The sequence below is a fragment of the Pan paniscus genome, chromosome 21, assembly GCF_029289425.2.
Source record: "Pan paniscus chromosome 21, NHGRI_mPanPan1-v2.0_pri, whole genome shotgun sequence".
Lineage (NCBI taxonomy): Eukaryota > Metazoa > Chordata > Mammalia > Primates > Hominidae > Pan > Pan paniscus.
Genome location: NC_073270.2, coordinates 44,305,715 through 44,330,433, shown reverse-complemented (window position 1 = coordinate 44,330,433; position 24,719 = coordinate 44,305,715). Strand labels below are relative to the sequence as shown.

At 49.2% G+C, this 24,719-nt stretch overlaps 2 protein-coding genes across 5 annotated transcripts in view; both read right to left on the bottom strand.

The window, feature by feature from the left end:
* ARHGAP40 (Rho GTPase activating protein 40) overlaps window positions 1-3,363 on the bottom strand; it is a 48,917-nt gene extending 45,554 nt beyond the window's left edge. The window contains exon 1 of one of the 2 annotated variants that reach the window (XM_008951272.4): window positions 3,074-3,363. In XM_008951272.4, the coding sequence (XP_008949520.2) occupies window positions 3,074-3,336 (263 nt within the window). In that variant the 5' untranslated portion in view covers window positions 3,337-3,363. The remainder of the gene's footprint in view (window positions 1-3,073) is intronic. The other variant, XM_055104483.1, reaches the window with a different exon arrangement.
* Window positions 3,364-16,635: 13,272 nt separating this feature from the next.
* LOC100969235 (adipogenin) lies at window positions 16,636-24,034 on the bottom strand. 3 transcript variants are annotated; one of them, XM_057300784.2, is made up of 3 exons: window positions 23,803-24,034; window positions 19,046-19,178; window positions 16,636-17,081 (listed from the first exon to the last, which is right to left on the bottom strand). In XM_057300784.2, exons 1-2 carry the CDS (start codon window positions 24,002-24,004, stop codon window positions 19,060-19,062), a joined length of 321 nt encoding a protein of 106 aa, XP_057156767.2. In that variant the 5' UTR covers window positions 24,005-24,034; the 3' UTR covers window positions 16,636-17,081; window positions 19,046-19,059. The 3 variants fall into 3 exon arrangements, 2 of the variants coding, with proteins under 2 accessions (XP_057156767.2, XP_054960461.2); XR_004668153.4 differs by having other exon boundaries at window positions 16,719-17,081; window positions 18,950-19,178; XM_055104486.3 differs by lacking the exon at window positions 16,636-17,081 and having other exon boundaries at window positions 18,945-19,178.
* Between the last annotated feature and the right edge of the window lie 685 nt (window positions 24,035-24,719).

The following is a 24,719-nucleotide window of genomic DNA, read 5'->3' as shown; positions in this document are numbered from 1 at the left end:
TAACTAAATGACTCACAAGCAAGGGACCAGTGAGATGAACAGACTCAAAGGATTGGGGGAGCTGACCTAGTGACCTTGTGAGCCAATACACAAGAACATTAGCCTGGAGCAAACAGACCAACCTTGTTCCAGGGAAGTAGTTTTCGCTTTTTTTTTTTTCTTTGGCAGTGGAATGTCTTCTCAATAAACAAAAGAGGTAACGGTGATATTATTATAAGCTGATTTTATAAGTTTAATTTAAAGCATTTACTGATCATACAATTAAGATAATTTTAGTTGACAAAAAACATTTGGGATACCTGAGTGGAGGTAGTATTTTTACTAGATGTTTAATACTTGAAAGATATAATAAAAATTAAATTCAAATAAAATGTTTGCAGAACCCTGGTTTAAAAACCACTTTTCTGGGCCAGGCGCATTGGCTCACGCTTGTAATCCCAGCACTTTGGGAGGCTAAGGCGGGTGGATCATGAGGTCAGGAGTTCGAGATCAGCCTGACCAACATGATGAAACCCCGTCTGTACTGAAAATATAAAAATTAGCCAGGCGTGGTGGCGCACGCCTGTAATCCTAGCTACTCAAGAGGCTAAGGCAGGAGAACCACTTGAACCCGGGAGGCGGAGGTTGCAGTGAGCCGAGATCGTGCCATTGTACTCCAGCCTGGGCAACGGAGTGAGACTCCATCTCAAAAAACAAAAAACAAAAAAAAAAACACCACTGTTCTGGAAGTAAAAATGTTGCTTTTGTTGTTTTGTTTTCAGTAATAAAGAGAATGAATGGTTCAAATTTTAAACTCTCTTAAGTATCATTCATCTGTTCATTCAACCAGTAGCTATTAAGCACATTCAGTGGGTCACGAGCTCTTATAGTGAATTCAATATTAATTGTCTCAAAGATCACAAGGAACCAGGAGATTAAGGGAGGGTGGTGGTGGAGTCAGGGGAACAGCCATAATAGGTAGGTAGATAGGTAGATAGATGGATGGACGGACGACGCATGGTTGGATAGATGGTGTGATCAGCTGAATAACAGCTCCCCAAGATGTCCGCATCCTAATCCTCAGTATTTGTGAATATATGTTATCAGGCAAAGGGACTCTGCAGATGTGATTAAGCTAAGGATCTTGAGATGGGGGGACGATCCTGGATTAGCCAGTGGGCCCAATGTCATCACAAGGATCCTTATCAATGAAAGAGGGAGGCAGGAGAGTCAGAGAAGGAGACATGGGGATGACTGTGGAGGTCAGAGTCAGAGAGATGTGTGAAGGTGTTACAGAGCTGCCTTTGAAGACGGAAGAGGACCATCAGCCAAGGAATGTGGGCAGCGGCAGAAGCTGGAAAAGGCAAGGAAACAGATTGCTAGAGCCTCCAGACAGAATGCACCCCTACAGACCCCTCAATTTGGGGATTTCCAGCATTCAGAACTGTCAGATAACACATTTGTGTCGTTTTAAGCTACTAAGTTTATGTGATTTGTTATAGCAGCAATAGAAAACTAATATAAATGAGAGAGAGAGACAGAGAGAGAGATGATAGATAAGCCTATGTGATTTGTTATAGCAGCAATAGGAAACATAGATAGATGAATAGATAGATGGATAGATAGATTAGATATGGAATAGATAGATAGATGGGTAGATAAGATATAGAATAAGATAGATAGATAGATAGATAGATAGATAGATAGATAGATAGATGATAGATAGATAGATAGATAGATAGATAGATAGATAGATAGATAGACAGACAGATAAACAAACTTGTCTTTGGCTTCTTAAAATTGATTCTCATTAAAATCCTATCCTGAGTAATTTTTGCCTGGGATGGGGCAGAGCCCCACGCACATAGGAGCTCAGCGAACATGCTGTATGAATGAAATGGCCTCACTAAGCTCCCCCTCCCTTTCCTGAGCCTAGAAGTTGTTCCCTTAAGGGAATTCTAGGACTCAGTTGTCCTACGATCAGGATCACCTACTCCCTGAATCTGCTTTCTGAGTACAGACCACGTCTAGTCTTCAGGTCCTTGGGTGGCAAATGAATGGGGCAATGGGGGTCTCCTGCTGCAGGTGTGTTCCAAGCTAGAACACTTTTGGAGGGCAGGGTCTATTAAGATTCTAACATTCCTTTTAAACTTGCAACTACAAGTCTAGGATGTAAATTTTACCCATGCAAGTCCCCAGAGATGTTCATTGCTGTATTGCTTGGAATCGTTAAAAATTGGAACCAACCTAAATGTCCATTAGCCAGGAACTGATTCAAATTAACCAAAGATATCCATAAAGTTGGATCCTGGCAGGCCACTAAAGTGAATGAATTGGATCTTTATGTTACTGATATGTAAATATGTCCATAACATTAATTGAGGGGTTGCGGGGGAAAACCTTACAAGCACATGTAACACAAGAGCCTATTTGTGTAAAACTATACAAGTTTAGGTTTATATATGTCAAAAAGTTCTCCCAAAGTGTATGTCAAAACTTTAACAGTAGTAAGTTTTCAAGAATGAACATATGTATTCCTGTACAGTATTCCTGCACTGTTTGACTTTCTATAATAATCAAATTGTAATATGATGTAATCAGAGTGGGGGAAATGACTATTTGAAAATTCTGGTCTGGCTGTCAGTGGCAGGCTGAGCAGGAATAAGCGGTGACCAGTTCTCAGCCGAGGTGACCACATGGCCACACTGACCCAGAAACTTGACCCAGAGACTCCTGAATCTTGAGCCCCTAGGCCCCCTAAGACTCTCTACACCCAGAGGAAGAGGAAATGGCACATACTGGCGTCACTCACGGTCTCTAAGAATCTGAAAATCAGTGACCCCTGCAGGCCAGTAGCCTGAACCCAGGGCAATGCTGTGTCCCAGGAAGGCTCTGGGTTTGGAGTCCCATGGACTAGGGCTAAAAGCCATCTCCACCACTTGACAGCCAGGTGACCGGGCTCTCCAAGCCTCTGTTTCCTCATCTGTACGATGGAGGAAGATTCTTGCCTCACAGGGATGTTGTGAAGACAGACCGCACATGCCCCTGGCGCATAGTAGGGCCAACTTCCCTCCCGCTCCCGTGACCCCTGTACCTGCAGCCCAGGTCGGCCCGGCGCTGGGCGCAGCGCCTGGCAATGCGGGCCCGCGGGATCCGAGGACACGGTGAGGCTAGGGGCCCTGGGGCCAGCCTCTCCATCTGGGCGGCGGGGAGGAGGGCAGTCTCGGCCATGGGCTGGCACCTCGAGGATCCCGGTCGGTCGTGGTGCTGCCGCCGTGGGGCTGACTCGATCGGCAATGTGAGAGGGAGGAGTGAGGTAGGGCCCCCGTGGCGCACCCTGTTCCCAGACACCCTCATGCAGGACTAATGTTCAGCCTCCTCCTGGGGCGGGGCTGGCTTGGCCGGAGCCACCTACAGGCAGGCACTCGCCGCACACACACACACCCCTGAGTCCCTCCCGCCTGCACTGGAACTGTGAGGTGGAAACGGCGCCTTTCAAAAACTGTCATGAAATATGATTTGCATGGCCACTATTATTACCTACAGCCATCCCGATTTCAGAGTAAAACCACATGAATAAAGCACCTGGCTACTATGGGTGGAAGAAAGTGCTCACGACCCAGGGGTTTTTATCTGGCTGGGCTATTCCCTCTGAGGCTTCTCTGAGCCTCGGTTGCCTCCTCTGTGAAATGGGGATGGTGACATTTGCCAGGAGACAGGAAACAAGCAAGCAGGAAGATGTCAGGGTGTAAAGAGAGCAGGACCTGGGCACGGGCGGGGGAGGATAGGAAGAGAGCAGGAAATGGGAGTGGCAAAGTGAGGGGGCGTCCGGAGAGCCTCCCGGGATTGGCCTTTTGGCTGGGATGTAAAGGAGGAGGAACTAGCTGGGGAAAGGCTGGGTAAGGGGGAAAAGCCGAGGAATTTAACCCCCTCATCTGTAAAATGAGAACTCATTCATTCACTTAGCAAATCTTTATGGAGCTCTGTAGGGGCCCTGGGGGAAGGCGACCAGAGTGTCTGAAAGCAAAGAGCAGGAGAGTGTGGACTCAGCTGAGAGGAGAGCAGAGGCTGAGTGTCAGGGTGGGGAGTGGGAAGGGGTTTCCAGGTGCCAACAAGGACACAAGCCAAGGTGTTGCAGTAGGGCATTTGGGGAACGTATGAGAAGCGCTCCTGCCAGCTTCCCTGGCGGCGTCCTATTCCCTGCATCCATTTTGGACCATGAGCCCTTTCTCTTGCCCTCTGGCCAGGACTGAATGCCATAGACTTCCCCAGATTGCCCGGGCCCGCCCTGCCCTCCTCTAAGCCTCCGGGTGTCAGTGAATCTTTCCAGGAAGCATATTCACCTGTACTCCAAGAAGAGAGGCCCCAGAGTCCTCCTCAAGGAGGGCCCCCAAGTCTATGGGTCCCCACAGTCTGAAGCTCTGTTCTGGCCTTAGGGAGGCAAGAAATGGGCCCCAAGAAACTGAAAACAGGGCCCCACTGGAGCCATAGAGCCCAGGAGCATGCATGGTTCTGGCGTTGAAGACGGGAAAGCCCTCGCAACACAAAGGGTCCTGAAAAACCCCAAGTCTCAGGCAGCTGTCACTGGCTGGAACCTGCAGACTAGGGCTGTGCAGAAGACCACCCATCCACTTCTCCTGAGCCTCCTCCTGAGGAGGAGACAAGGGAACCATGCCACTGTGAGGCCAAGGAGCTGGGGTCCAATATGTAGGTGAATTATCAGCCGAAGTGGGTGCAGAACTACTTTGGGAGCCATAGGGAGTTTTGGGTGGGAAACATGGTAGGTGCTTAATAAAGGTTGGGTGGATGGATGGATAGATGGATGCATAGATAGATGGAAGAAAGAATGAAAGATTGGTTGGGAAAATGGGGGATGAGAGAAGGGATGAATGGGAAGGCAATTGAATAAGAGGATGATGGTTGGTTTGATGGGTGGATGGATGCATGGATGGATGGATGGATGGATGGATGGGTAGGTGGATGGGTAGGTGGAAGAGTGAATGGCTGTGGGCATGAATATGTGAGAGCATGAGTGAATGAATGAATCAGTGAGCCATTAGGTGAATGGGGGGAAGAGTAAATGAGTGAATGAATGAATAAATGCTTGAGTGAGTAAACAAGTTAGTACCTGGGTAAATGAACTTCTAGTCCAGACTGAAAACCTAGTTCATTGTTACCTTCCTTAGGTGCAAGGAACCTTTCAGAAGAAAGCAGGAAGGAAGACAGAGTGGCCTGAATCTTGGATGACCACACTTTCAAGCCTCTGTAAAGAAGTGCCCTCTTCGCTTCCTGGAGAGCCGCGCGTATACTCAGAATGAAGCCTGGAGAAGTGAGTGTACCCACGCTCAGGGCAACATTCCTCACCCCCGGCTGAGCCCTGTCCCAGCCCCCCACCTGGAGTATCAGCCCCCCACCTGGAGTATCAGCCAGGCCGGTTAGGTCACAGTGGAGTGGCTCAGACCTGTTGGCCCTGCACCCTGGCAGCTCACCAGCACCTCCCCAGGCAGCCTGCCATCAGCTAGGCCTCTCACTATCGCAGACACTCATTCCAGGTCCCTCAGACCCAGAAAGCCCCCCAGGGCCTGTGTGCTGTGTGCTCAGCATTTCCTCCCTGGCTTTCTGCCCCTCCAAGCAGCCCCCACTCCACACTACAGCACAGTCCTATGTAGTGTGATGAGGTGGAGCCTCATAGGCTTCAGGCTGATCCTCAGCTCTGCCACTTAGGCTGTGTGACTTCAGGCAAATGCCTTAACCTCTCTCAGTCACAGCTTCCACATCATTTAAATGAAAACCTTGCCTGGCTTGAGGGGTGGTTGTGAGGATTTGGTGGGATAATACACATCAAGCACTTAAATGGGGCCTGGCACACAATGTACACAGAGCATCTAATTTCCAGGTGCTCAGCTTCTTCCTTTTTCTTTTCTGAGACTGGCTCTCACTGTGTCACCCAGGCTGGTGTGCAGTGGTGTGATCATAGCTCACTGCAGCCTTGACCTCCTAGGCTCAAGCGATCCTCCAGCCTCAGTCCCTGGATGGAGCTAGGATTTACTAGGCGTGTGCCACCACACTCAGCCATTTTTATTTATTGTTTTGTAGACACAGGGGTCTCACTATGTTGCCCAGGCTGGTCTCAAACTCCTGGCTTCAAGTGATGCTTCCACCTCCGCTTCCTAAAGTGCTGGGATTACAGGCATGAGCTACCATGCCCAGCCAATTTTTTCTTTCAAAAGTAATATATGGAATGAAGTGCCACCCAAGCACTGTGCTCACAGCTTTACATGCATTACCACATTCAATCCTCATGATAAACTCTCAAGAGAGTGTTATGGGTTCAAGTGTCCTACCAAAAACATATGAAAAACATGTGAATGCCTAAGCCCCAGTACCTCTGAATGTGACTGTCAGGCCTCTGAGCCCAAGCTTAGCCATCATATCCCCTGTGACCTGCATGTACACATCCAGATGGTTGGTTCCTGCCTTAACTGATGACATTCCACCACAAAAGAAGTGAAAATGGCCTGTTCCTGCCTTAACTGATGATATTATCTTGTGAAATTCCTTCTCCAGGCTCATCCTGGCTCAAAAGCTCCCCTACTGAGCACCTTGTGACTCCCACTCCTGCCCGCCAGAGAACAACCCCCCTTTGACTGTAATTTTCCTTTACCTACCCAAATCTTATAAAACGGCCCCACCCCTATCTCCCTTTGCTGACTCTCTTTTCAGACTCAGCCTGCCTGCACCCAGGTGAAATAAACAGCCTTGTTGCTCACACAAAGCCTGTTTGGTGGTCTCTTCACATGGATGCACATGAAATTTGGTGCCGTGACTCGGATCAGGGGACCTCCCTTGGGAGATCAATCCCCTGTCCTCCTGCTCTTTGCTCCATGAAAAAGATCCACCTATGACCTCGGGTCCTCAGACCCACCAGCCCAAGGAACATCTCACCAATTTTAAATCCGCTAAGCAGCCTCTTTTTACTCTCTTCTCCAACCTCCCTCACTATCCCTCAACCTCTTTCTCCATTCAATCTTGGCGCCACACCTCAATCTCTCCCTTCTCTTAATTTCAATTCCTTTCATTTTCTGGTAGAGACAAAGGAGACACGTTTTATCCGTGGACCCAAAATCCCGGCACCGGTCATGGACTCGGGAAGGCAGCCTTCCTTTGGTGTTTAATCATTGCAGGGATGCCTCTCTGATCATTCACCCACATTTCAGAGGTGTCTGACCACACAGGGACGCCTGCCTTGGTCCTTCACCCTTAGCAGCAAGTACCACTTTTCTGGGGTACAAGAACCCCCCCAACTCCCTCTCTCCGTGTTCTACCCCTTCTTCGCTTTTCTGGGGGGCAAGAACCCCCCGATCCCTTATTTCCACGCCCTGACCTCTTATCTCTGTGCCCCGATCCCTTATTTCCATGCCCCAATCCCTTATTTCTGTGCCCCAACCTCTTGTCTCTGTGCCCCAACCCCTTATTTCTGCGCCCTGACCCCTTTTCCACTTTTCTGGAAGGTAAGAACCCCCGAACCCCTTCCCTCCGTGTCTCTACTCTCTCTTTTCTCTAGGCTTGCCTCCTTCACTATAGGCAAACTTCCACCCTCCATTCCTCCTTCTTCTCCCTTAGCCTGTGTTCTTAAAAACCTAAAACCTCTTCAACTCACACCTGACCTAAAACCTAAACGCCTTATCTTCTTCTGCAACACTGCTTGGCCCCGACACAAACTTGACAATAGCTCTAAATGGCCAGAAAATGGCACTTTCAATTACTCCATCCTACAAGACCTAAATAATTTTTGTTGAAAAATAGGCAAATGGTCCCAGGTGCCTTACATCCAGACATTTTTCACACTTCGTTCCCTCCCTAGTCTCTGTTCCCAATGTGATTCCTCCCAAATCCTCCTTCTTTCCCTCCTGCCTGTCCCCTCAGTCCCAACCCCAAGCATCGCTGAGTCTTTCCAGTCTTCCTTTTCTACAGACTCATCTGACTCTTCCCCTCCTCCCCAGGCTGCTTGTCGCCAGGCCGAGCTAAGTCCCAATTCTTCCTCAGCCTCCGCTCCTCCACCCTATAATCCTTCTACCACCTCCCCTCCTCACACCCGGTCCGGCTTACAGTTTAGTTCCGCTCTTACCCACCTGCCCAACAATTTCCTCTTAGAGAGATGGCTGGAGCTGAAGGCATAGTCAGGGTACATGTACCTTTTTCTCTATCAGACCTCTCTCAGATCAGCCAGCATTTAGGCTCTTTCTCATCAGACCCCACTAAACATATACAGGAATTCCAATATCTAACTCTGTCCTACAGTTTAACCTGGAGTGACTGAAATGTCATCCTAGCTTCTACCCTCTCCCCAGATGAACGGGAAAGAGTTTTTTCTCTAGCCCAATCTCACACTGATAACTGCCGGCTTCATGAACCTGACCTCCAGGAAGGCATTAGAGCAGTTCCCTGAGAGGACCCCCAGTGGAACTATCAGGCAGATTCCCCAGCTATAGCTAGGCAAGATTACATGATTTCCTGCCTAGTTGAAAGGCTTAAAAAGGCAGCTTACAAAGCTGTTAATTATGACAAGCTTAAAGAAACTACCCAAGGTAAAGACGAAAACCCAGCCCAGTTCATGACCCGCTTAGCAGCAACCCTTAGACGCTATACCGCCCTAGACCCAGAAAGGCCAGAAGGCTGCCTTATTCTTAATATGCATTTTATCACCCAATCCACTCCTGATGTTAGGAAAAAACTTCGAAAATTAGAATCGGGCCCTCAAACTCCACAACAGGAATTAATCAACCTCGCCTTCAAGGTGTCCAGTAATAGAGAGGAGGCAGCCAGACGGCAACGCATTTCTGAGTTACAATTACTTGCTTCTGCTGTGAGACAAAACCCAGCCACACCTCCAGCACACAAGAACTTCAAAATGCCTAAGCCGCACACACCTAAGCCGCAGCAGTCAAGCATTCCTACAAGACTTCCTCCATCAGGATCTTGCTTCAAGTGCCAGAAATCTGGCCACTGGGCCAAGGAATGCCCGCAGCCCTGGATTCCTCCCAAGCCATGTCCCATCTGTGGAAGGACCCACTGGAAGGCAGACTGCCCAGCTCGCCCGGCAGCCACTCCTAGAGCCCCTAAAGCTCTAGCCCAAGGCTGTCTGACTGACTCCTTCTCAGATCTGCTCGGCTTAGCGACTGAAGATTGATGCTGCCCGATCACCTCGGAAGCCCCCTGGACCATCATGGACGCCGAGCTTCAGGTAACTCTCACAGTGGAGGGTAAGTCCATCCCCTGTTTAATTGATATGGGGGCTACCCACTCCACGTTACCTTCTTTTCAAGGGCCTGTTTCCCTCGCCCTGATAACTGCTGTAGCTATTGACGGCCAAGCTTCAAAACCCCTGAAAAGTCTCCCACTCTGGTGCCAACTTAGACAACACTCTTTTATGCACTCTTTTTTAGTTATCCCCACCTGCCCAGTTCCCTTATTAGGCCGAGATATTTTAACCAAATTATCTGCTTCCCTGACTATTCCTGGACTACAGCCACATCTCATTGCCGCCCTTCTCCCCAACCCAAAGCCTCCTTTGTGTCTTCCTCTCGTATCCCCCCACCTTAGCCCACAAGTATAGGACATCTCTACTCCTTCCCTGGCAACCAATCACATGCCCATTACTCTCCCATTAAAACCTAATCATCCTTACCTCGCTCAATGCCAATATCCCATCCCACAGCACGCTTTAAAAGGATTAAAGCCTGTTATCACTCTCCTGCTACAGCATGGGCTTCTAAAACCTATAAACTCTCCTTACAATTCTCCCATTTTACCTGTCCAAAAACCGGACAAGTCTTACAGATTAGTTCAGGATCTGAGCCTTATCAACCAAATTGTTTTGCCTATCCACCCTGTGGTGCCCAACCTGTACACTGTTTTGTTCTCAATACCTTCCTCCACAACTCACTATTCTGTTCCTGATCTTAAAGATGCTTTTTTCACTATTCCCCTACACCCCTCATCCCAGCCTCTCTTTGCTTTCACCTGGACTGACCCTGACACCCATCAGTCCCAGCAGCTTACCTGGGCTGTGCTGCCGCAAGGTTTCAGGGATAGCCCTCATTACTTCAGCCAAGCTTTCTCATGATTTACTTTCTTTCCACCCCTCCGCTTCTCACCTTATTCAATATATAGATGAGCTTCTTCTTTGTTGCCCCTCTTTTGAATCTTCTCAACAAGACACACTTCTGCTCCTTCAGCATTTATTCTCCAAAGGATATCAAGTATCCCCCTTCAAAGCTCAAATTTCTTCTCCATCCGTTACCTACCTCAGCATAATTCTTCATAAAAACACATGTGCTCTCCCTGCCGATCGTGTCTGACTGATCTCTCAAACCCCAACCCCTTCTACAAAACAACAACTCCTTTCCTTCCTGGGCATGGTTAGATACTTTCGCCTTTGGATACCTGGTTTTGCCATCCTAACAAAACCATTATATAAACTCACAAAAGGAAAGCTAGCTGACTCCATAAATCCTAAATCCTTTCCCCACACCTCTTTCCATTCCTTGAAGACAGCTTTAGAGACTGCCCCCACCCTAGCTCTCCCTGACTTATCCCAGCCCTTTTCATTACACACAGCCGAAGTGCAAGGCTGTGCAGTCAGAATTCTTACACAACGACCGGGATCGCACCCTGTAGCCCTTTTTTCCAAACAACTTGACCTTACTGTTTTAGGCCGGCCATCACGTCTCCGTGCAGCGGCTGCTGCCGCCCTAATACTTTTAGAGGCCCTTAAAATACAAACTATGCTCAACTCACTCTCTACGGCTCTCATAATTTCCAAAATCTGTTTTCTTCCTCACACCTGACGCATATACTTTCTGCTCCCCGGCTCCTTCAGCTGTACTCACTCTTTGTTGAGTCTCCCACAATTACCATTGTTCCTGGCCCGGACTTCAATCTGGCCTCCCACATTATTACTGATACCACACCTGACCCTCATGACTGCATCTCTCTGATCCACCTGACGTTCACCCCATTTCCCCACATTTCCTTCTTCCCTGTTTCTCACCCTGATCATACTTGGTTTATTGATGGCAATTCCACCAGGCCTAATCGCCACACACCAGCGAAGGCAGGCTATGCTATAGTACAAGCCACTAGCCTGCCTCTTAGAACCTCTCATTTCCTTTCCATCGTGGAAATTTATCCTCAAGGAAATAACTTCTCAGTGTTCCATCTGCTCTTCTACTACTCCTCAGGGATTATTCAGGCCCCCTCCCTTCCCTACACATCAAGCTCAAGGATTTGCCCCCACCCAGGACTGGCAAATTTGCTATTCTGCTACTTCTCAGGGATTATTCAGGCCCCCTCCCTTCCCTACACATCAAGCTCAAGGATTTGCCCCAAGTCAGAAAACTAAAATACCTCTTAGTCTAGGTAGACACTTTGACTGGATAGGTAGAGGCCTTTCCCACAGGGTCTGAGAAGGTCACTGCGGTCATTTCTTCCCTTCTGTCAGACATAATTCCTCTGTTTGGCCTTCCCACCTCTATACAGTCCGATAGCAGACCGGCCTTTATTAGTCAAATCAGCCAAGCATTTTTTCAGGCTCTTAGTATTCAGTGAAACCTTTATATCCCTTAAGGTCCTCAGTCTTCAGGAAAAGTAGAACGGACTAATAGTCTTAAAAACACACCTCACCAAGCTCAGCCACCAACTTAAAAAGGACTGGACAATACTTTTACCACTTTCCCTTCTCAGAATTCAGGCCTGTCCTCGGAATGCTACAGGGTACAGCCCATTTGAGCTTCTGTATAGACGCTCCTTTTTATTAGGCCCCAGTCTCATTCCAGACACCAGACCAACTTGGACTGTGCCTCAAAAAACTTGTCATCCCTACTATCTAGTCATACTCCTATTCACTGTTCTCAACTACTCATACATGCCCTGCTCTTGTTTACACTGCCAGTTTACACTGTTTCTTCAAGCCATCACAGCTGATATCTCCTGGTGCTATCCCCAAACCGCCACTCTTAACTCTTAAAGTAAATAAATAATCTTTGCTGGCAAGGCTATACTGAACCTCCTTAGGCACTCTCTAATTAGATGTCCTAGGTCCTCCCAATTCTTAGTCCTTTAATACCTGTTTTTTTCCTTCTCTTATTCCGTTTAGTTTTTTAATTCATGCAATAATTCTAAATGACAATTCAGGCCATCATCAATAATTCTAAATGACAAATGTTTCTTCTAACAACCCCACAATATCACCCCTTACCACAAAATCTTTCTTCAGCTTAATCTCTCTCACTCTAGGTTCCCACGCCACCCCTAATCCCGCTCGAAGCAGCCCTGAGAAACATCACCCATTATCTCTCCATACCACCCCCAAAAAATTTTCACCGTCCCAACACTATACCACTATTTCCTTTTATTTTTCTTATTAATATAAGAAGACAGGAATGTCAGGCCTCTGAGCCCAAGCTAAGCCATCATATCCCCTGTGACCTGCATGTACACGTCCAGATGGTTGGTTCCTGCCTTAACTGATGACATTCCACCACAAAAGAAGTGAAAATGGCCTGTTCCTGCCTTAACTGATGACATTATCTTGTGAAATTCCTTCTGACTCATCCTGGCTCAAAAATTCCCCTACTGAGCACCTTGTGACCCCCACTCCTGCCCGCCAGAGAACAACCCCCCTTTGACTGTAATTTTCCTTTACCTACCCAAATCTTATAAAACGGCCCCACCCCCATCTCCCTTTGCTGACTCTCCTTTCGGACTCAGCCCGCCTGCACCCAGGTGAAATAAACAGCCTTGTTGCTCACACAAAGCCTGTTTGGTGGTCTCTTCACATGGACGCGCGTGAAAGTGACTTTATTTGGAAATAGGGTTTTGACAGAGATAATCAAGTTAAAATGTGGTTGGTAGGGTGGGCCCTAACCCAATAAGACTGGTGTCCCTCTGAAAGGGGAAAATCGGTCCCCGACACAGGTGTGCATATCAAGAAGATGATGGGAAGACACACAGTGGGGACACTATGTGAGGGCAGAGGCCGCAGCTGGGTGATGCTGCCACAAGCTGAGGCCCATTGGAGCCACCAGAACCTGTCAAAGGCAAGGAAGGCTCCTTCCTCTGCAGGGTTTGGAGGGAGCCTGGCAATGCCAGTACCATAACTGTGGACTTCTAGCCCCCAGAAGTAAGAGCCCACACGCTTCTGTTGTTCTAAACCACCCAGCTTGTGACACGTTGTCACAGGAGCTCCTGGAAGCAGATGCAGAGGGGACTGGCCCTGTTTTGCAGACGATGACACTGAGGCTGAATGGGATGGCGATGGGCTTGCACTCGGGAGTCCAGGCCTGTGGCCCCAGGGTTAGGGGTAGAAAATAAGCCTGTGCCTAGAAGATATGCTGTGACAAGGGGTGTGGCGTTCAACGAGATGCACCGACAGTCAGATACACCCTGCTTTGCTGATGCCCCTGCGGTGCTCCCATGTCATGCTGGTGACTGTCCTCGCAGGGTCCCTGAGCCCCTCAGCCTGGGGAGACAGGTTTGCTGTCCCGAGTGCACCTGAGTTTCCTACAAACGTCAACCGCACAGCCTTAAGCTCCATCATTCAGCTCTAGGAAGAGCCAGGGGTATCCCTGTGGATCTGGAGACACACATCCCAGTTAAGAGTCAGAAAAATGAGCCACTTCATGGCTGTGTGACTTTGGGCGAGTTGCTTAACCTCTCTGAATCTCAGTTTCCTCGTCTGAAAATGGAACCATGATGCGACTGAGAGGGCTGTTGTGAGGATCCAGTGGGATAATGCGTGGGCACTCAGCCACGGCTGCTACATGGGGATGATGTCTCTCGGGAGCCTGTGACTAGAGTGTCATGGGATGTGTTTACCAGTCACACGCCCATCTCCTCTGTATGAGTGTGCATGTGTGCGTGTGTGTGTCTGTGTGTGCCAGAATGGGGACCTCGTCCACATCCGTAGAGGCCCGGGGTCTCAGCCCTCACCAAAGCAGGGAAGGCGTCTCCCCACACTCCCCACAATTGTTCTCCAGAGCTGTCACCTGCCCGGGGCCCTGAGGAGCGGCCTCATCTGCCTTCTGCCTCAAAGGTTCCAGGGGCATGGCAGACGCTCTCCCCAGACCCCAGTGCAGGGCCCACTGCACTCACTCTCCTCGGGGTTGCCTCCTCAGCAGGTGGGGCAAGAGGGCTGGGGGGCTCTGCTGGCTTTTCTAGGCCAGAAGGGAGGCTGAACAATGGCCCAGCAGCCCCTCACAGCACAGTGGGGCAGGGCCGAGTAAGCAGTGCACAGAGACTCCACAGAACGGGGCATCTGGCAAAAATGCAGACAATGCCAGGCAGAGCTTCTGCCACAGGGAGGAGTTGCCAACAGGGTTCATTCAACGCCACCCCTGCAGCTCCCAGGAAAACCCCGTGGTGACAAAAGCTCATCAGCTGGAGCAAGGCTTGTGTGGAGAAGGGAGGGTTGTGGGTGTGTGTGCGTGTGTGTGAGTGCGCGTGTCTATGGATGTGTGTCGTCTAGCCCAGGTTTCTTCCTCATTCTCATTTAAAAGCCACAGCCTGATTGAAAACAAAATATTTAAATGTATGAGAATGCGTGTGTGCATGTGTGTGTCTGTGAGAGTGTGATAGTGTGTCTGTGTGTATAAGGTGGTGTGTGTATGTGAGTGTGTCTGTATAAGGGTGAGTGTATATGTGTGTGTGCGTATAAGAGTGTGACTGTGTGATAGTGTGTATATGTGAGTGTATGAGTGTGTGTGTGTGTCTGTGTGTGATAGTGTGCCTGTATGTGTGAGGGTGTTTGTGTCAGTGGATATGTGTCTGTGTGCATGTGTGTGAGTGTATGAGAGTGTGTGTCTGTGTGTGATAGCGTGTATGTGTGAGGGTGTCTGAAAGCATATGTGTATGCATGTGGATGTGAGTGTAGTGAGTGTATGTGTGAGGGTGTGAGTGTATATGTATGTGAGTGTATGAGTGTGTCTGTATGTGTGAGGGTGTGTGTATATGTATGTGAGTGTATGAGTGTGTGAGAGTGTGAGGGTTTGTGTCTGTGTGTGTGTGTATGTGTGTCTGTATGAGGGTGTGTGTGTGTATGTGTGTATGAGAGTGTGTCTGTGTGACTGTGTGTCTATGAGGGTGTGTCTGTGTGACAGTGTGTGTATGTGTGTCTGTATGAGGGTGTGTGTGTGTGTCTATGAGAGTGTGTGTATGAGGGTGTGTGTGAGTGTGTGATAATGCGTGTGTGTGTCTGTATGTAAGAGAGCATGTTGGGATTGCACAGCGGGGCAAAGGACTGGGGAAACAGGTACTTCTAATATACCCTTGGGGCCACTTTTTGGTTGGGCAACTTAGTTTCTGCAAAATGTAAATGCATGTCTTATATTCAACAATTTCTCCTTTCAGAATGTGTTCTCTGGATAGAAGCACACTTGTGGGCAAGGATTTAGGTTCAAGAGTGTTCACTGTAGCCTGTGGGTAAGAATAGAAACCTCATCCAGCAAATTCAGTGGGACTCAAATCCCAAAAGGTGGCTTTCTGCACCTGATGAGGAGCTCAGACTTTAGCCCACAGACAACGGAAAGCATGGAAGATGTGAAGCCAGGAAGGGACATGTCCCAATTTGTGCTTTGGGTGGATCACTCCAACAGGGCAGAAAGAGCAGAGACCAAGGCCAGGAGACCAAAGGCCAGGAGACAAGCTAAGATTTCAGGCTCAATTCTCTCTCCTTTGGACATTTAGAAGTCGTGGTGGCTGGTGGGGTGTGGAGTGAGAGAGAAAGAAGGGATAAAGATGATGCCCAGTTGGTACCTTGGAGGGCCTGTCCCTTTATCCCCCCACCCCCATCATCCTGCAGCCTCTGGAAACTTACGCCTCCCACCATACCTCCCCCAGCACCCCACCTGGGGAAGAACTGGCACAGTGAAGTGGGACCTGGTTCTGGAGTCATGGAACCTGGGTTCAAATGCCAGTTCTCCCAGTGTGACACTGAGCAACTTACTAACTGCTCTGTGCCTGTTTCTCCATGTGTAAAACAGAGGTAACCAACCTATCTTGCAGAATTCTTACAAGGGCTAAAAGCAATCGTATGTATTTGTTTTTGTTTTTGTTTCTTTGAGACCGAGTCTCACTCTGTTGCCCAGGCTGGAGTGCAGTGGCACGATCTCAGCTCGCTGCAACCTTCACCTCCCTGGTTCAAGCGATTCTTGTGCCTCAGTCTCCCGAGTAGCTGGGACTACGTGAGCCATCACACCTGGCCAATTTTTGTATTTTTAGTAGAGATGGGGTTTTTGTCATGTTGGCCAGGCTGGTTTCGAATTCCTGACCTCCAGTGATCCACCCGCCTTGGCCTCCCAAAGTACTGGGATTACAGGTGTGAGCCGCCGTGCTCGGCCAGCAATCGTATGTATAAAGCACATAGAAAAGTGCCTGACATGTGTAGTAAGCACTCACTAAATGTTGAGCTACTCCTATAGCTGTTCCTACTCCTACCAAACTAGGCACTTGGTAGACACTCTGCAGCTATTTATCAAATATTTGTTATTAAGATCAGCCTAAAGTCCAATCAAGGAGCGAATTTGAAATCAGAGAATGGAAGTTCAGAGCAAGCCCCCCATCCCCGTTGAACAGATGGAAGAGGGTTGGGCATTCCCAAGAAGGTCCTAGATGGCTTGAATCAGGGCCAGGGCTGAGTCTCGGACCTACGCTGGTTGAATGAATGACTTGGTCAGGCCTGGTAGGTTTGTCAGGGGTCCCCCGGGTATGGGAAGACCCTTGCTTCTTTAATATGGACCCACACCCTCCGGCCCAGCCCTGCTTTAAGACCCCTCTGAATTAAATTGGCCAATTTCTCCCCATGGGCCTGCTCACTGCTCCCATGCCCTCCCAGACTTGAGCGGCTCCCTGCAGGGCTGGAGGTCATCTGTGATGCTGGAGAAGGGCTGGGTCCTCTGGAGGCTTTCACATGTCGGTCTGAAAAGGAGATGAGTTGGGGGTTCCAGGGAGACACCACAGTTGCCAAAGTCCTCTTGCCTCCCTGGCAAGTCTCTCCCATCCACTTCTGCCATTGCCACTGCCCTGCTGACTCCAGGAAAACCAAACTAGAAACAAAAGGAAGGTTGGGACTAGGGATGCCATTGGGATGAAAAAAAAGAGGTGGGTAAGGCCAGATGTGGTGGTTCATGCCTGTAATCCCAGCACTTTGGGAAGCCGAGGCAGGTGGATCATCTAAGGTCAGGAGTTCAAGACCAGCCTGACCAATATGGTGAAACCTTATCTCTACTACAAATAGAAAAATTAGCCGGGCGTGATGGCATGTGCCTGTAATCCCAGCTACTCGGGAGGATAAGACAGGAGAATTGCTTGAACTGGGGAGGAAGAGGTTGCAGTAACCTGAGATTGCGCCACTGCACTCCAGCCTGGGGAACAGAGAAAGACTCCACCTCAAAAAAAAAAAAAAAGGGAAAAAAGAAAGAAAGAGGTGGGTAAGTGATGGGGGTGAGAAGGGCTATGCATAAATGGGATAGGGTTCTTGTGCAGGGTCCGAAAATCTTTTCTCATGCCACAAATTATATAAAAACAGATGAAGCTACATAATTCGCAGGGCCCAATAGCAAATTAACACGTGGGGCCCCTTGTTCAGAAATTAAGAATTTCAAGACAGCAATAGCCAAGCATGAAACCAAGCCTGGGACCTTGTGGGACTGCAGGTTACACACCTGTGGAGCTGGCTCCGTACACAAATCTCTGAGGGCATGCATAGGAGGAGTTTTCCTGGGAAAAGGGCCCTCAGTGGTCAAGGTAGGACCCAAAAGGCTAAAAATCATTACAACTGAGGTTAAGTGAGGGGCCCTCCTTTTCACCACCTCCTCCCTCCACTCAGACAGGGTCGGGGGCTATTGAACACACTGCATGAACCAACTTCAGAGTAGGGCAGGCTATGGTGGCCAAGGAGACAGAGAAAGGCGGACACATGAGAGATGGAGATTAGAGTTGGGAGAGAGAGGCGAGAGGCTGGCTCCAGGGTTCGTGACTCGGGCAACAGAATCAATCCACAGTGGTGCTATTCATGGAGATGAAGAAAAGCTAGCAGAAGATCAGGGTGCTGTTTTGCTTGGCTGGCTGACAATGGGAATCAAGATTCCTATTCTAGGCATGAGAGGGTGTCAAGCAGACAGATAATAAAGCTTGGGAGGAGATTAGATGAGACACACACATTTTGGGGCCATTGGTATAGAGATGGCATCTAACCCCACTGGAATGACTGAGGTCTCCTAGGAATTCAATGGGTGCAAGGGCCTTTGGGTACAGCATCTGATTGCCCTGACACCTCACATGAGAGTATGTGTGTGTGCCTCATTTGTAAATGGAGGTGAGAATCATATCCTCATCATAGGATTTCATAAGTAAGCCTGTGGAAGGGGAACGGTTCAGACAGGCCTTGGTACCTATTGAGCCCCCAAGGATACCAGCCATTGTAATAATAATAATAATAATAATAATAATATCATGTCATCCTTCCACAAACATGTATTGAGCCTCTAGCGTGTGTCTGGCAGTATTTTGGGGCTTTGGATGCAGCCATGATCAAACGTGTTAGAAGGCGGTAAGTACTACAGTGAAAGGAAAGCAGAGCAGGGTAAGCAGCACGATGCGGAGGATGGGGTGGGGGCTTCAATATCGAATAGGGTGGCCAGTGGGACTCTGCTGAAAAAGTGACATTAGAGCAAGCCCTCAGAGGTGAGGGAGTGCCCCACGCAGATGTCTGAGAGAACAGCTGGCCAAAGACCATCAGGAAAGTGGTGGGGGGTGAGGCCCTAGGGTAAAGGGGAGGGGACCTTTGTAAAGGCTCCTTGTGGCACAGGGTGCTGGCCCTTTAACAGGGCAACACCAGGTCTCCCCCACAATGAAGCAGAAGGCTCTCACATGCTGGAGAGAACCCGTCATCCAGCATGGCCAGGGAGCATACCTCTAATATGGTGGAGGCAGCCTCTTGCCCACACAGCAGCTGCCCAAGGCTTTGGGTGGGCCTTGAGGCTCCCCCTGGCCCCTGGAAGGGCCTCACCTGGCACAGCAGGCTCACCAGCAGGGCCTCTCCTTCTCTTGGCCGTGGAGTGTCCCCTTCCAGCAAAACTCGGCTGGGCCTTTGCTCCAGGGCTCCCAATCCAAGCATACACTGGAGTCATTTTCCTCTGAATCTGTGGAGATACGAGGCAAGGCCTCTTGGATGGTCACATCCTGTCTCCTACCCCTGACCCAGGAAGGAGTCCCCTGCCAGGCCTGGGTATCCCTGCAGCCTTGCCTGAGGCTAGGGCCAAGGCAGAATCCTATGAGCCAGCCTTGAGGCCTCAGGAAGACTTCAGGGCCTTAAAGGGTGACCAGGGACCAAGAAAGAAGGCTGCTCCTGTGACTTGGAAAATGGCCATATCTAGAGGGGAGGACACAGAGGTGAGCAAATGACATACTGTACTGGACATGGTCCAGAAAGAGGCAGTGAAGAGACACAGTTATTGACCCATCCAGGCATTTGTCCACTAGTTCATTCATTAACAAACATCTGAGTACGAAGGCACAATGATCTCCACTGTACACTGTTTTGTGATGAAACACACACACACGAACAATAAAACACCTGGAAACTGTGTCCACATCCACAGATCACGAGAGATCTGGGTGTCTAAGCTGTGGCACAGTCACACCACATGGAGACCCGGACCCTCCGTCTGATGGCTTGTCATGAAGCTGTTAAAATGTTTGTATCATATCTGTATCTTCTGACTTGCAGAATATCTACGGTATATTATAAGCAAATTAAAAAGAAATGTAGGATCTTTTTGTTTTGAAAAGCAAATGCTGCACCATTCCCCAATTTGTTTTGAAAACCTGCACACGTTAATGAGTTTGCTAACAGACTCATCTTGGGGAGGTAAGGTGAGAAAAAGGAGGGATGGGGAAGATTATTTTTCTTACTAAACTCTTGCATTGTTTCACTAGTTGCAGAGAAGTAACCAAGGTTTTTGTACAATGGGCATAATATCAGCATCTTCTAGGATGAGGGTTAACCGAAGGCAGACATGTAAAACTCAGCACAGGACGTAGCACAGGCCTTCAACAGTGTTGGCAGTTAGTATGTCTTAAAAGTCAGTAGGGGCCGGGCACAGTGGCTCACGCCTGTAATCCCAGCACTTTGGGAGGCCAAGGCAGGTGACCATGAGGTCAAGAGATCGAGACCATCCTGGCCAACATGGCGAAACCCCATCTCTACTAAAAGTACAAAAATTAGCTGGGCGTGGTGGTGCACACCTGTAGTCCCAGCTACTCGGGAGGTTGAGGCAGGAGAATCGCTTGAACCAGGGAGTCGGAGGTTGCAGTGAGCCGAGATCGCGCCACTGCACTCCAGCCTGGGCGACAGAGCGAGACTCCGTCTCAAAAAAAAAAAAAAAAAAAGTCAGTAGGATAGCGTGAAGTGACTGTTCTTCACTAGAGAGAGTATTTTTTGAACATAGAGTATGTGCAAAGTGTTGTTACATTCATTTTCTCATCTGATCCTCTTAACACCTTCCTGAAGTCAATTACTAGTATTTTTTGTACTTTACAGATGAGGATGGTGAAATCACTTGTCCAGGCTCACAGCCAGGGAGTGGTGCTACTGGATGCAAATTCAGCCTCCCCACTCCACAGTTCCATTGGGTGTGTTTGGACTTAGGGGATTTAAAGGCAGCTTTGAATTGAACATCTTGCTCCAAGGCCCACCATGAGGGGTTGTTGCGCCACTCTTCTGTTTCAGACCCAAACCCATCTCTTTGGAGGTTTCCCTTCATCCTTCTGCAAACTCCTTTCAAATCGCAAAAGGAAAATGCCGGCAGCAGGGCATCTTCCCCTTGAAGGGTGTGTGTGGCTTCCTCCACCTTATGGCCATGTCATGGCCAGACAGTAGCACTGTCCCCACTGACCAGCTTCTGCAGGAGTTGAGCTGCCCATTATCATTTTTGCCTCAGTGCCAGTTTCATCAGGCAGCTCTCCTTTCCTCCCCATTTGCTCCTCCTTCGACTTGGGAAAGTGCATCCTGTCGGGTATTCCACGCTTAACCCTCTGTATTCTGAGGCCTGAAACTGCCCTGAGGAGCCAGCAGGAGTGTTGGGGGGTGGTGGGGAGGAGGCGGCAGAGCTACTCCTGTCTGCTTTTCAAGCTGGATTTCAGGCAAACTGATTCCAATAAAGGGATCTGCAGCAGAATAGAAAACTGCAGGTCTGGGTGTCCTGACCCCTTAGCCCCCCAAACCCTGACATTGGGTCAGTTCCCAGCACAAGGGCAAAACACGCACAATAATACCGGGAGTTTTAGAAGACGGAGAACCTGAGGGAGGAATGCCCACCTCACTTTAAGGACGGTTTCTCTTCGTTGCAAAATTAACAAATGACTTATTTCAAAATGCCACATGACACCAGTAAACAGCCTCTCAGGAGAAAGTCTGTGGAGGGGTTGGAGTGGGGTAGGTTGTGGATGGTTTTGGAGTTGGGCCTCCAAGCAGAGTGAATGCTGGAGGAGATTCACGCTGCAGGCCTTGGCCTGGGTGGTAGGAGAAATGTCTTCACTCTGGAGAAGGCATCCAAAGCCACACCACCTGCATTTCCTCCCACATTGACAAAACCAGCATTGGCTGGACTATTTTCTCAGCCTACAGGAACCTACGATGTGCCAGGTGTGTATGTGTACTGTGTGCCCTGCCCTGTAAGTACCCGATATGCATCGACCACTGGAGCCTGTCACAACCCCAAGGGGCAGGTACTAGTGTTGTCTCCATTTTGTAGATGAGAAAAGCAAGGCTCAGACACGTGTCCACAGTCACGCAGCTGGTAGGTGGCAGAGTCAGGATTTGAAGGCAGACAATTGGCTCTCTTAAGTAGTTCACAGATGTATGACCTTGGACAGGTTGCTTCTCCTCTCCTAGCCTCAGTTTCCCTAATTGTGATATTATTAAGTATTATTAAGCAGGGTTATTATGAGGATTAAATAAGATCATGCAAGTCCAGTGTTTAGCACAAGGTCTGGTATATAGTCAGTGTTCCAAACAGGTTCACTATTATTAGGAACTATTAAGAAGCAAGGATGAGGCTGGGTGCGGTGGCTCACACCTGTAATCCCATCACTTTGAGAGGCTGAGGCGGGTGGATCACCTGAGCTCAGGAGTTCGAGACCAGCCTGGCTAACATGGTGAAACCCCATCTCTACTAAAAATACAAAAATTAGACAGGTGTGATGGTGGGCACCTGTAATCCCCGCTACTTGGGAGGCTGAGGCAGGAGAATCGCTTGAAGCCAGGAGGCAGAGGTTGCAGTGAGCTGAGACTGTGCCACTGCACTCCAGCCTGGCTGACAAGAATAAGACTCTGTTTCAAAAAATAAAAATAAAAAAAAAGGATGATATCTGAACTCATATCTTCCAGACTCCAGAGAGACAACTTTTATCGCCAGTATGCAAACAAGGCTGACTCCCCACCAGCTGTGGGGCCCAATGCCTAAACCGTGCCCCTCAGGGAGGGCTGTGGTCTACCCTAGGACTATGAGGAGAATATACTTTAAATAAACACTTTCTAGAAACAAAAGGACATCCCAAGTTCTTGCCAGGAACTCCCAATAATTACATAATTATAAGCCCCTACATTTAAGATCATGGGGCTAGCAGGGGTGTGGGGAGGGACTTCTCACCCTGCCTCAACAACGTCTGACCATTGCTGGCGGCATGTGCTGCGCCCTCCCTGCCTAGCTTGCCAAAGGTCATGGCACTCAGCAGCAGGAGGTAGGAGGTCAAGTGGTCCCCACGAAGAGGCCTTTTTTTGACACAGGGTCTCACTCTGTCTGCTGGAATACAGTGGTGTGATCTCGGCTCACTGCAGCCTCGACCTCCCAGGCTCAAGCAGTTCTCCCACCTCAGCCTCCTGAGTAGCTGGGACCACAGATGCATGCCACCACACCTGGCTAATTTTTGTATTCCTTGTAGGGACGTTGCCCAGCCTGGTCTCAAACTCCTGGGCTCAAGCAACCTGGCCACCTTGGCTTCCCAAAGTGCTGGGATTACAGGTGTGAGCCACTGTGCCCAGCAGGAAGAGACCTCTTGCTGAAGGGGATGCTCAGGGAGACACATGCCAGAGGAGCAGAAGTCCCACTCTTGCCACACAGCCAGGCCATATCCTGATCCAGCCACCCCCAGCTTCCTCCACAGCCAGCTTCGTCCCACCTCTTGCTCCTCTTGGTGGCATGCTGAGGTCAGGGTGAATGTCAGCTGGCTTCCATGAGCCTGTCTCCCAAAGAAGCCAGATCCTTTCTGATACATGGCCTAGGCAGAAACAGTGAGTGGTCTGCAGGTACCTGAAAAATGCCTAAGGCTGCTGTATCCCATCGTGCAAGCTGTTTACTGCACAAAAGCAGCCAATTGAGAGGGTGAGCGGGGCTGAAATCCAGCCCACCCTCTGCTCACAGAGCCTTGTGCCCCAGCTGAAAGGGGCACCTGGAAGTTCATCTGCCTGGAGCGACAACCTCTGATTTGTTCAAAAGATCACTCTCGAACTCTAGGTTCAAACTCTAGGACTCACTCTCGAACTCTAGGTTCAAACTCTAGGACTCACTCTCGAACTCTAGGTTAAGAAACCCTAAACAATCAAACCAATCCTTTCCACTTAAGAGTTGACTGCTTGTATCTAAGCGAGCACTTAAAATGACTGAAGGAAGCCCCTTCTGCAGTTGTTTCAGGACACACTGGCCTATTTGGCCCCCTGCCTAGCTCCAGGATTAGGGTCCTGCCTGGACGGGGTAAGAAGCTCACCTTGGCTAAGTAAGAAGCGTAGCCAGATGATCAATAACAACAGCAAACCCACAGGGAGGCAGAACCAGAAAACCAGGAAAGAAAATGTGAGGTCGTTCACCAGCGGCATCAAAGGGTACTTCATGGCGCATGTGTGGCTAAGCTGGGCCAGCCTGGGCTGGGCTGGCAGGGCTGCCCCATGGGACCTGGCAGGCTGGGCCATGCTCTGCTCTCAGCCCAACTGTGACTAAGCTGTGACATAACAAGGAAGTCACAGTGTACTTCAGGCAAAGCATGCAGGGGACACTTTGAGGGAGAGCTGTTCTGGATGAAAGGGTGGGAGGTGAGGCAGTGAGACAGTCTGGCTGAGAATTAAAAAGCCCAGGTTTCCAGGCAGGCCTGGGTTTGAATCTCAGTCCAGTAGCTATTGGGTTCATGACACCCCTCTGACCCTTTTTCTTGTAAGATGGAGATAATTCTGTTAAGTTAGAAAAATAGATGGGACAAAAATTACCCCCGGGATCGGTGTTCATATATCTGAAGTCACAGACCCCCTCCAGGAGCCAGCTGGGTCCCCAGGTCCTGTAATACCAGCTGTGGGTGCCGACGTCCACACTTGGTGGGGGTGCTGGGGACTGCGGCAAACTGGATGCAGCTTACTGCATCCTAAGCATGCAGTGATGGCAGCTCCAACCAATAACTGCTACAAGTGAAATGCAGGTCCATTATTGCAGGACTCCTAACTTTCCCAAGACAGGCAAAAAGTCTGGATTTCTATGTGAAATCTCCCAAGTTTAAAATGTCGGATCAGACCTTGTCAAAGCACTGTTGGCTAAACAAAACGTCTGCCAGGCTGGATTGCTCACTGGGCTGCCACTGAAAACTTTTAAAATCTAACACATAGTAGATTATTCTAATGATTACTAGATTAAATGACT